The following is a 12,302-nucleotide window of genomic DNA, read 5'->3' as shown; positions in this document are numbered from 1 at the left end:
AAAGCCCCATAAATTTACAGATGAGTATTTTCACACTCTGATCAAAACTCCAAAGAATAACGAATATTTCTTTTTTAGCCATTCCGTAAAAGCAAACTAAATATATGTAACATCGACATTGATAGGCCTACCCTTTTCAAAATCGGGGCAATTTTACGCGTGATTGATCGCGAAGTGTAAATACCACAAGCTGCATGTACTGTCGACGTGGAGTACAAATTCAACGACCCGGAAGCCTGCTAGCCTATATGCATCAGCCGTGACGCCAGCCACCGGTAGTCATGTCTCCAGCTCTCCTCTTCAAGTGCCTTTCTCTTCTCCTCCTTGGCCTAATCTCTGTTCAGGCCGGGTCTTCCATTCGACAGGCGGACTCTGGGCTAAGCACAGACCAAGATGAGGCCAAGAAGTTTCTTAGAAGCTACACGAAACAAGCTGAAGTGATATTCTACGCTGGCGCCCTGGCGAGTTGGCGATACAACACCAACATTACCGCTTACAATCAGCAGAAAGACGTAGGTCCAATATTTTCTTCGAGATTTTAATTGTAGTTTTTGGAACTGATAAAACGATAAAGAACACAGTAAATCATATTCATTACAGTGGCGTAGCACGGTCATTTTTATTGGGGGGGGGGGTTAAATTTTTTTTGAAAAGGGCACTTGCACATCCGTGGTAAAAATGTAGACAGGTTTTTTCCTCCCGCTGGCTACGCCTATGCATTAGGCCTATTTCCAACAAAATCGATGTCTGGGGAACATAACTGTATTTCAATTTCAGATGATCAAAGGAAGCTCACTTTTTTTTAACGATACGTACTTTGACCAGTGTATTCTTGCATTATATTTTCTGTATAAACAGAATATTTACTTTCGGTATTTTATTTTCTGCGACATTCGGAAAAATAATCAAAAACTGCAGTGGTTTATGGAGATCTCTCTTTGTCAACTTGAACTTTCAAGTTGGTTCATCTGTATATTTATTTGGACGACCACATTATCATAATGCAAATTAGATTGTCCTACCTGTGTACGTAGTTTAGTGTGTGTTTTTTTATGCGCAAAAATGTGCTGGTATGGTACTGGCACTAAAACAAATATTCATATTTCCATCATGAGCAGCTGGCTAATGCAAGTCCCATAAAGCACAGACAGGTTCATTACATTTGAGAATGTGGAGAGGAATGGTGAGAAAAATAACGAATAATGTACACTGATTACAACTTCAATAACTTAGGCTCAGTGTTATAAAAAAAATTGTATAATGAAGGTCGTTTTACTGATTACTGCTTGCGTTTGGTATATAATTTTGAAATGGACCGTCATGCAAGTGTTTGCGCACTTTAACACTTAACCCTGCGCAGAGTGACCTCCGTATATTTTGTACGGAGGTGACCGAATTTTTTGAAAAAAAAAAAAAAATTAGGGCCAATGACGTTCACCTTCCATCTAATCCTCATTCAACCCTTGCCAAATCAGCTGGTTCAATGAACTTTGCAACCCGGGCTTCACCCGAGCCGTAAAAAAATTCTTTCCACCAGGCCTCCTGCCAAGCAGTGGCGTAGCCACCGGGGGGGGGGGGGGGGGGGCGTGGAGGGGGGGGGGGGCGACCGCCCCCCCCCATGAAACCTTGTCGCCCCCCAGTCGCCCCCCCCCCCGCCACTGAGATTTTGAGTTTCTAAAAAAAAATATCATTGATCTACATGACGCCATGGGCCCATTTTATTTACTACAATGTATCTTTTGCTTAGAAAATATTGGTTAAAGTGGTCAGAAATTGCCTCAGATAGCACCACAGAGCATTTAGAATCCAACATTGTTCGGGGCCCTTAAGCGGGCCCCGAACCCCACGCCTATTGCTCAGAATTCTGGTAGCTGATTCAATGACTCCAACCTCGAAAACAATGTTCACAAAATTTTCTTATGCCTTTAGCTGAGAAAACCTCGAAAATTACGTTTAAATTATTATCTTTTGTGCTAAGATAATTATTGGTTAAAGTGGTAAGAAATTGCCTCAGATCACACCACAGGGCATCGAAAATCCAATTTTTTTCGGGGCCCTTAAGCGGGCCCCGAACCCCACGCCGGAAGGGCTTCGCGCTTCGCGCTTGCATCAGTTATGATCAAGGTATGTCCCCCCCCCCCCCACTTTTGAGAAGCGATTGACGCCCCTACTTGACGCCCCCCCCCATGAAATGTTCCAGCCCCCCCCCCCCCCAGCGCCCCCCACTGAAAAATTCCTGGCTACGCCACTGCTGCCAAGTCAACCTTTAAGCATATCTGTCACTCGTCACCTGTGACCCGACATCACCTCCCCTCATAGCCAGAAACCTCAGACACTACGCAATTATCTTTTCAATCCCGGGACACACCGTTATTTCGTTTTACCGTTTTGGATTTCCTCAAAAACAAAAACAGTAAAGAAACCATTGACCGTTATGTCGTTTTACAGTTTTGTAAAACGGTCAGACGGTTTTAAGATACACTTATTTCGTTTTATCAGTTTAGTAAAATTCATAATAGCATAACGATCAATGATTTTTGTTTTTCAGTTTTACACAAATAACTTTGAAAAACAGCAAAACGGTCAGTATTGAATACAGACTGTTTTCATTTTTTATTTCAGTGCCATAGTTAACAATCCACGGTGGTGCATTTTGTGGCGGTGGGCAAGGGGGGGGGGGGGGACACCATGCCATGCACGAAGAACTGCCTGCAGAGGGTCTGGCACATGTTCTTGTGTTGTTTGGACATGGATAGGGTCTCGCGTAGTGGGGGAAGTATACCTGCGTACAAAGTGTACGCAGGTGGCTCCTTCGAATACACATTTCTTGTAAACGCTGCGCAGGGTTAATGTTACAAGCTTACAGCGAAGTGTACATGAATTTACATAAGACACTCGATCTACGAATCCAACGAGTGCGAATCATTAATAACAAACTATTTAATATTTCATGAAACACACATGAATGACAGCAGATCCATGAACGTATTAATAAATCTATATTTGCAAGGACAACTCAATTAAGCCACTAAAATGACACATTGATGAATATTATATGAAATTGCACGACAACTGGGTGGCTTTTTTTTTTAAAACAACATTACAGCCTATGATTAAACTTTAAGCCCAATCTGCATTATATACTGATTCCATCGGTCAAAGGAGTTATCATTGTTCAAATAATACACTGTGTTTACACGGTGGAATTGCATGCAATTTGAGTGATGTTATCAACTGCGATGCGAGATGTTCTATTGAAATCAGTTCCAGGATATAAACAGGACCATTTTTAATCTGTTTTACAACAGCCCTGAAAAAAAATTGTAGTGCCTCTGCTTATTGGTGCTATGTACTTTGGAACTAGGGTATTTTGCGTTGATCCGCACACCCCCTTATACTCAGATAGTTAAGAAAACGAAGCATTCATTTTAGGGTGGTCTTAAGATGCATTTCTCGTTCTATTTTCGATTTTCATCCCGAAATAGATTCCTTTTCTAAACTGCTTTTTTTATATATATTTTTTTTAGCAATTACCAAGTTATTCACTAAAATGAGACATCAACCCCCCCCCCCCAAATACAATCGGCCCGTGTTTAGTTATTGAATTATTACTTAGCAAGTTCGAATTATTGGCTGCCACGGTAGACCATAATTCCCGTTCTTGCGGGCTAGGGCTGGTTCCCGCCCACAATCAGTGTCGATAATGTACGGACAACGAGAGCTATAGTCTGCTCGCAAAGCAGAATTATTTTTGTCCCCACCTAAACAAAAAAACCACTGGTTTTCAGAGCTGGTTTGCGGGAGGTCAGAAAAGGAAAAAGGGATGTTTCTTTGGTTGGAATCATAGATGAAATCACACATTTAAACTGTTCCTTGTCTAATTATACAGTGATCACCAATATATAGGTAATTCTTGTACAGGCATGATACCGTCCTGTATCACCGTGTAGATCTATGTTATTGACTTGCAACTGAATCACAAATTGAATCACAAACTTAAAATTCTATCACACAAAAAATTAAACTAGAAAAGATTAACATTTGATTTCGTTGCATGAAGGTGGAGGCTAGTCTAGTCTCAGCCGCGTTTCGACAAGAGGCGTACCAGAACGCAAGTCGGTTTGACGTAACAGACTTCGACGAAGACGTCAAGAGACAGTTCAAGGAGATCAAAGACATCGGAACGGCTGCACTAGAGCCTAGCAAGGTTGAAGAGGTGTGGTTTATTGTATCTGCAAATAGACACAATGATTACCATTTTTTTCAAATGATTCTCATTTCTGTAAATAATAAAAATTCCAAAATAAAATAAATTTTATGTACATGCATAAAGAAAAGACTTTGTTGTGGTGCCCAACAGAACGTTCATAATTATATTCACAGACGAAATATTATATTTTATTTCCTGTTTACTTTTATTGACCTATTTTGCATAGTACAATAACGTGGTGAATACGATGACGGATAACTACAGTACTGGTACTGTGTGTAAAGAAGACCAGCCAACAGACTGCATGCAACTCGAACCTGGTAAGAGTAGGCCTGATGGTGATCGTATATAAACATTCATACAAATATATATCATCGTTAGTAAATATTGCACAGCATCGGCACTGCAGGAAAATCAATTGTTAAAATGGGCGGCGTTAAACAGTACAGTTGGTTTTTGTTGGTCGTTTTGTCCGATTATCTCCGGATTCTGGATTCCCGAATGCGATTTTTTTTTACACAACCACAATTGGATACACCCCACACTTTCGTGTACTTTCCTATATGGGAGCATGGTTTAGCGCCGTGCTTGAGTGGAGTTTAGTATTATTCATTTTAGGCCTATCGAAATTTCGGACTAAATACTTCTTAAAAAAAAAAAAAATCATCTGGGGCCTCGATTCAGAAACGCAAAAGAACTTTTCAGCGATAAAATTGGGATCCGACTTGAAAATAACAGTAATGTTATGGGGGATCGAAAACTGTTTGGGGGAAATGAGAAAAAGTGAAAACCTAGATCATTGGAAAACAAAAATCGCTTCCCTGATTCGCATAATAGACATTATTGTCTGTTTGCTTGACAAGCTGACCGTCTGTTTGGTGTGGTCCCTTTACAGGTTTGGCAGAAATCATGGCCACCTCTAGGGACTGGGATGAATTGGTCTGGGCCTGGAAAGGCTTCCGCGACCAAGTCGGGGTACCAAACAAGCCCCTCTACAAGGACTTTGTCAAATTGGCTAACGAAGCGGCAGTGGCTAATGGTAAATACAAAATAACAATAAAACTTGTTCCTTTTGCTTCTATGCCTCATACCAAGCATTTCCTCCTTCTGAGAACACATCATTTGTTGATTCAAAGTATCATTTCAATGTTCTTTAATTCCTTTTTCTCAAGGTCATGACGACATGGGTGCGTACTGGCGTTCTGAGTACGAGAGCGACACAATCATCGATAAGGCGTACGAGATATACGATGAGATATTGCCTCTTTATAAGCAGCTGCATGCCTATGTACGACGCACCATGCATAAAACTCATGGTTCAAAGGTGGACGTCAAGGGGTATATTCCATCCTGTTTACTTGGTAAATCCCTTTTGTTTTTCAAATACAAATTTCAGAATAGTTTTCATGATTAAAAAAAAGGAGTTTTGAATGTGCAAGACTTAAGTGAGCCCAGTGCTTTCTGTAAATTTCAATTTATTGTCGGCTCTTAAAAACGACAATGTTGATTTACTGTTCGTGTGATAATCTCATTTCGTTTGCATGCAGGTGATATGTGGGGGCGCTTCTGGGGCAATATTTATCCCCAACTTGTGCCGTTTCCAGATCGCCCAAATATCGATGTTACTGATGCTATGGTTGCCAAGGTCAGAGCCTCAACTAAGGCCAAAAAAAAAAGTCTCCGGTTTCAGGTATGCGCGCGCGTCGCCGTAGCCATGCGCGTCGGCAAAATGAAAATGTTTTTTTTTCAATGAAAGGTGATGTCTCAAAACCGCCAAACTCACTGGTTTGACTGAAATCCTGCTGCTGCACAATTTTAACGTGTTTTTGGATTGGGTTTTGGTCGAGAATAAGCTTTATGTGGCCTCTCTGGACTCCAATATATTTGCACCAAGTTTAGTCGGGCAACATTTGCAGTCATCAGCCGACATTCGAAGCAAAAAAATCAGTTAAAAAAAAAAAAAAAGCCGCGTCGCCGCACCACTTTTTGGGCAAGCTCCATACCAGAAACCGGAGACTTTTTTTTTTTGGCCTAAGGACTGTATTTTTTTTTTATCCCTGTGAAATAATCAGTAAATTCTATTAAATAAGAAATACGAACTGATGTCTTTAACTTTAATACCAAGGTTATCAGAAAATAAAGAATATAATGCATATCCGGCAGGTCGGGAAAAACACTTCGACACTTGAGCACTTTCAGCCAATCAGTAACCAGAGTGGATAACTTTTGACTAATCACATTTCAAAACTGATTCTATAGCTATCAGTGCATTGCTGCAATATTTAAACTAAACCGCAGAACGAAGGGTTATTCATACTACACACTGTATGCAGCAATTAAACACAATTTAGCTATATCACTTTGTAAACAGGCTTAGAAGCTAGGCCTAAACATTGTGTGTTCAAAAACTAAACATCAATGTTCAAATGTTCAACTGATAGCAAGAAAGTGTTTAAAAAAGTTTTTAATTGTTAAACACAATGTTTGCAAAGTCCAGACTGTATTCAACAAGGCCTTAATTGGTATTGTGGCTTTTTGTCACACTCTCTGTTTTGACTGTTATTTGACTGTTATTGTATCTGATGAAATATATAGCTGTTACTACAAAAACTTATGCAAACGTTCCATATATAGTTAGTCATTTTAAGTCCCACCACTTTTTGTTTCAATGTGGTAGAATTACAATCCGCGCAAAATGTTCGAGCTTGCCGACGATTTCTTCGCTTCGCTGGGTCTGCTTCGGGTCAAGCCGATCTTCTGGAACAATTCAATGATCGAGAGACCCACGGACGGCAGGAATGTGGTGTGCCATCCCACGGCATGGGATATGGGTAACGGGGAGGACTTCAGGTGAGTTGAAAAGGGCGGGGCTTGCATAAACAAATGGGCGTATCCATTGGCGTATCAAATGACCTGGAACAGCAGAACAGTTTGTATAAAATGTAATGACGATACATTTTAAAGGGTCCATGTGATGAATTCTTCGTAGAAACACTTTTATTGCAACTACATGTATATACTCCCTCTTAAATGTATACTCCCTTTTGAAAGCTATTTGACATCCCTTTTTGTTTGAATTGATTGAAAAGTGCACATTTTCCATGCTCTTCCGGACAACCGAGGACGCTGTTGCTGTGATGTCATTTCAGGAAGATACTGTTAGGTTTAGGGGTTTCTGTTCAAATTGAACCCAAAATATGCTCATTGAAAACATTTGTGAGAAACGTTTGCCCATTGGCTTACTGCCATAGCTCCATGGACTGACACAACAACGAGTTACCAAAGAAAAGAAAATTTAAGACTGCACAAAAAATCCAAAATTCTAGCAACTTTTTGTGCTTAAATAGCTGTTCCATTTAGTTTCTGCCCGGAATGAAATGACATCACAGTTTTGCTCATGGAAATGGAAATTCGCATTTTCTGAGTATAAAACAAAAAAGGTATAATTAAATACCCTTCAAAATGGCAATACGAAAATTGAGAAAAACGTTAAATAGGACACAAAAGATGCATTATCGAGGATTGCATTAAAAGAAAACATTGCATGAGCCCTTTGATTCAGAAATCAAAATGTGCTCATTTTAAACTCCAATTCAAAGCAAGGTTCTCGTCTCTTCTCGTCTTCTCATGACTCATCTCGTCTTTCTCATCTTTCCTCTCCCCAGGGTCAAGATGTGCACAGAGGTCACCATGGATTTCTTTCAGACCATCCACCATGAGCTGGGCCACACCCAGTATCAGATGCAGTATAGCGACCAGCCATATCCGTTCCGTGATGGGGCTAATGGTGCCTTCCATGAGGCAGTCGGAGAGGTTATGACCCTATCGATATCCACCCCTACTCACCTTTCACACCCGGACATTGGGCTGCTGGCTGAGGGAACTGGTCTTGACAACGGTAAAACTGTTTGTGTTAATTCTGACACGGCAACGGATCGGACTCGACCATAATTGCGCATGTCTAAGTAAACTATCAACGATACGACACATACGACAAACCCTACTTGCTGGAAAGTTTAACCTGTATTTTTTTATCCGGTCAGTTTTTTTAGTTATTCAGAGGTGCTGTTCACAGCAAGCGATCTTGGACAAAAAAAAAAAAATCGGACAAAAAAAAAAAAAATATGTGGGGCTCTTCGTCATGGCATATTTTGCAGACAGACAACCGATTTTGCGGAAGGACGGATATTTCACTCATTAACAAAGGCTTAATGGTGGCTCATTTGCGAAAAACAAGATTCTAAATGCCGAATGAGATAAATTATTGAGGGTGTCACCCCACTCCACCCGTTCGCCACGCCCTATAAAGGACACGTGTCCTGGGATTATTCTAGGTTCCGTAAGTTAATAAGAAAACAGATTTTAAACTCCAAATTCCCTGCTTTCTTTACACTACATCTACCAGCCGTTTTTATTTCTTGATTGTGACCATTCGTTTATCAGCAGGCTGATATTTATTTTATCCTTTTTTTTTTTTTTTAGAAACCGACATCAATTTTCTTTTGAAGACCGCACTGAACACCATTGGTACCCTTCCCTTCAGCCTAGCGTTGGATCAATGGAGATGGGATGTTTTCGCTGGTGCCATCAGTGAGGATAAATGGACCGAACGTTGGTGGCAACTCAAGTGGGTCACATATTATGTTGAAACTTTTTTCTTAGACCAAAAGGCCTATAAGTTTGTACAATTAAATCTGGCGCTGTTTTGAGTTCACCTTAAGTTGTAGTTTTCCCGCTTTGTAATCTAATTTCTGTCATTTTGTCTCGATTATGTAGGCATGATCTTGTTGGCACTGAGGCACCAGTCCCGCGGACTGAAGACGATTTCGACCCCGGTGCTATGTACCACATCGTGGTGGCCTATCCGTTCCTGGGGTAAACAATACGAAATCTGAATTTGACATTCAAATGTCCGTGTCTTTCACGTTAATTCTGTATAATTTTAGCTGGTAAAAAGAACTTGGGCAATAGAAAGTTTAGATCACTTTTAGAAAGCGGCTTTTCGGTCATTCATTTAATTTTGTCATTGCTAATGAAAACGTCTCTGACATGCAGTGAACAGTCTGTTCCCTTAAGCAGGCCGTGCACGCAGATAAAAGAAAACTTTAAGAGAAAACTTTAATGTAATTTTTCACTATGACTATTTTTATTGCAGCTACTACATCCGCACAATCATTCAGTTTCAGTTCCAGAAAGCCCTGTGCGAAGCGGCGGGCCACACGGGACCTCTCCACCGCTGTGACTTCTACAAATCACAGGCGGCAGGAACCAAACTCTCGTAAGAATCTCCTGTGATGTTGATAAAAAAAAAACCATGATTTTCGTCGAAGTTATGCGTTCTTGTGACCTTGAAGCCATAGGTGTACGTTATTACCTTATCTTGTTTCCACCCTTTATGAGCTCGTGACGTGAGCTCGTGACGTGAGCTCGACAGTCGGCCATTATTAATGTCACATGAGACTTGTTCAATGAGCTTTTCCTCCTGTTTCCGGAAACACTTTGACAAACTTTTGGAGAGCCCACTATTTCAAACAAAACCTTTACCTAACTTCTCGTTATTTTTTTACAGGGATATGCTGAAGTTAGGCACCAGTAAGCCCTGGCCGGATGCCATGGAAGCCATTACGGGTCAGAGGTCAATGTCAGCCGACGCCATCAACGCCTATTTTGCGCCATTGATGACGTGGCTCCAGGAGACCAATCAGAAGAACGGAGAACAGCTTGGATGGCCGGGTAAGTCACTTATTAACTACTGCGCAGTGTGTTGTTTCAACCAATGAAATTAGAGTCTTCCAAAAGCGGGCTTAAACACACGTTGGTATCCAGCGGCCTTTCAATCAACATGGTTTTCATCGGGAACCCATCGGGAACAGCAAACTCTGAAATATTGGCATGTGAAAAGGCGGAAAGCTGCAACAGAATTGATAGCGAGAATCATCGAATAAGGCACTGTAAAACAAAATTAAGTTCATGATCTGTGGTTATGTTCAAGTCAAACAAACGAGCCGAAATCCTGATCAACAGTATGGATCACAAATAGTGGATCGCTGATTTTCTGAACTGCGTTCAGTTGATTCTCAAAATAATTAAAAATATGCTTTCCTTACACCGTTTATTTTTAGGCCATCGATGACTTTCAGATTACAAGGTAAACTGAAAAAAATTGTAGCATTTTCCTTACTTCGACAAAATGCATGACAAATATAAATCCTTTTTTTTATTCGAGGATGTTTATGTTTATTTATTTTCCATTTTATACTCTTTCCCAATAGTATTTGATTTCCTATTCTTTTATTCTTTCCCATATATTCGGTGATCATGGTGTTGTTCTTGCTTTTCAATACTTTTCTTTGCATGTTTGAAATGATATACGGGTGTTGTATGTGTTTGGTATCACCGTATAGATTAATTTTATAGACGAGGTCCCATAAATGACATCAGTGACAAGGTCAGTGTAAGTTTGATGTTGTAGCGGAGCAGTACAATCATACGGAGTTATGCAAATAAACAGATAAAAATGACCAAAGCAATCACTAATAGGCCGAGCTACAAAGATAAGGACGTATACATTTTTTTTTCGAAAACGATCAAAACTCCAAAACAACAAATTTTGTACATTTTATAGTCTCGAGAGGCATCATGAGCGAAGGAGCGAGCCATTTGTAATGTGATTTAACAACATTACTTGTTCCCTCTTTTACGCAGCTACGGATAACGGCGCCATTTTGCCAAATGTCTCGCTGGTGATGCTGGTACTCTGCCTCTTGGTAACCACGCGGTTGCTTTGAAACCATCGGTAACTCGGACATACTTCAATGCTGACCGACGGTAATATGGATTTAAAAAAACATATCTATTTGTACGGCCTCATTATAGGACAAAAGAATTTTACAACCCCCAAAACAGGAAAATGGCATCCCCATTAGTATTACATCTTCCTCTTATCGAAGACCATAATTATTCAATAACAGTATTCCTTCATAGAAAACAAAAATAAGTGTAACCTGTGTTGGTTTTTATTCTTCATTTTTGTTTAGTCATATACTCCATGGAATCATTCCGACGTAACTTTACAATAATAAATTAAACCTCCACTATGCAACATTATGTTACATTCATTGAAACATTTCGTATAATATCACTTCGTGCCTTGAACACAATTATATCTTAACACCTGTTGTTTTGTTATCAAAACCTAGGGCTTGTATTGTCTTAACCTTATTTGAAAATAAACTGTACCACAGAAATGAAATTAAAAACCGAAGGCCACACGTACAGCTGCTTTCCTTGTACTAAACTATCATAATTACTATGCTACATGATAATTATTACGCTACATTCGTTTACGCTATATTCTTCGTTATAGTTTTCGAATAGGAGAATTTAGGGAATATTTTCTCGAAAAAAAAATCATGTACAAAGAACTGTAATGATCAAAACCGTTTATCTCTTCGTGAAATTAAAGGATTCCATTTTTATGTTACACTGCAATGGTAATATTATGCTATTCGGAACATGAGATTATTAGCCAAATGATAACGGTTTTAGGCCTATGTCTTGGTTACTCTCTAAATTCCAAAGAGTGAAATTAGGGACTAGACGTTTAAGAGTGAAAATCACTCCCATTTTTGATTGACATAGTCTGAAACATGAACCACTTAAGTCGAAGATCGAGTGAAACCTCGATCTTTACGATTGAAAAAATTTCACTCTAAAACGTCTAGTCCCTAGTTTCCGACTGTGAGAGTGAATCTTCACTCGAATGGAGTGAATTTTCACTCTTTAGAATTTAGAGAGTAGCTTATTCGTACGTCACTCATACTGTGCGTGAACGTTCATGACGATTGCCTGATTTACTTACGGTATTTGTTTTCACGTAGACTAAGCCCCCTAGCCCTATGTAGGCCTACGCAACTCTGATCTCATGATTTTGAACCTATATTATGATAAAATTATGGCGCCCTCAATTTTACTGCTCCTCACCTCAAAATTATTTCCGATTGAACATTAAGTTTTAAATAATATGCGTAATTTTTACTCAGATCAAATCAATGTAAAATCATTTTGAAAATAAATATTAAGCCTGTTAAGA

The 12,302-nt window shown here is 39.7% G+C and overlaps 1 protein-coding gene across 2 annotated transcripts; it reads left to right on the top strand.

Moving 5' to 3' along the window:
- The first annotated feature begins 5 nt into the window (after positions 1-5).
- LOC119734430 (angiotensin-converting enzyme-like) lies at positions 6-12,300 on the top strand. 2 transcript variants are annotated; one of them, XM_038207930.1, is made up of 14 exons: positions 6-512; positions 4,061-4,216; positions 4,437-4,530; positions 5,106-5,249; positions 5,383-5,571; positions 5,758-5,855; positions 6,888-7,060; positions 7,876-8,108; positions 8,693-8,837; positions 8,987-9,085; positions 9,366-9,488; positions 9,780-9,943; positions 10,333-10,358; positions 10,916-11,002. In XM_038207930.1, exons 1-13 carry the CDS (start codon positions 282-284, stop codon positions 10,341-10,343), a joined length of 1,860 nt encoding a protein of 619 aa, XP_038063858.1. In that variant the 5' UTR covers positions 6-281; the 3' UTR covers positions 10,344-10,358; positions 10,916-11,002. The 2 variants fall into 2 exon arrangements, with proteins under 2 accessions (XP_038063858.1, XP_038063857.1); XM_038207929.1 differs by lacking the exon at positions 10,333-10,358 and having other exon boundaries at positions 10,916-12,300.
- Positions 12,301-12,302: the final 2 nt, after the last annotated feature.

Source organism: Patiria miniata, unplaced genomic scaffold, assembly GCF_015706575.1.
Source record: "Patiria miniata isolate m_02_andy unplaced genomic scaffold, ASM1570657v1 HiC_scaffold_27, whole genome shotgun sequence".
NCBI classification, from domain to species: Eukaryota; Metazoa; Echinodermata; class Asteroidea; order Valvatida; family Asterinidae; genus Patiria; species Patiria miniata.
Note: the sequence above shows the minus strand (reverse complement) of the source record. Positions and strands in the feature narration are given on the sequence as shown.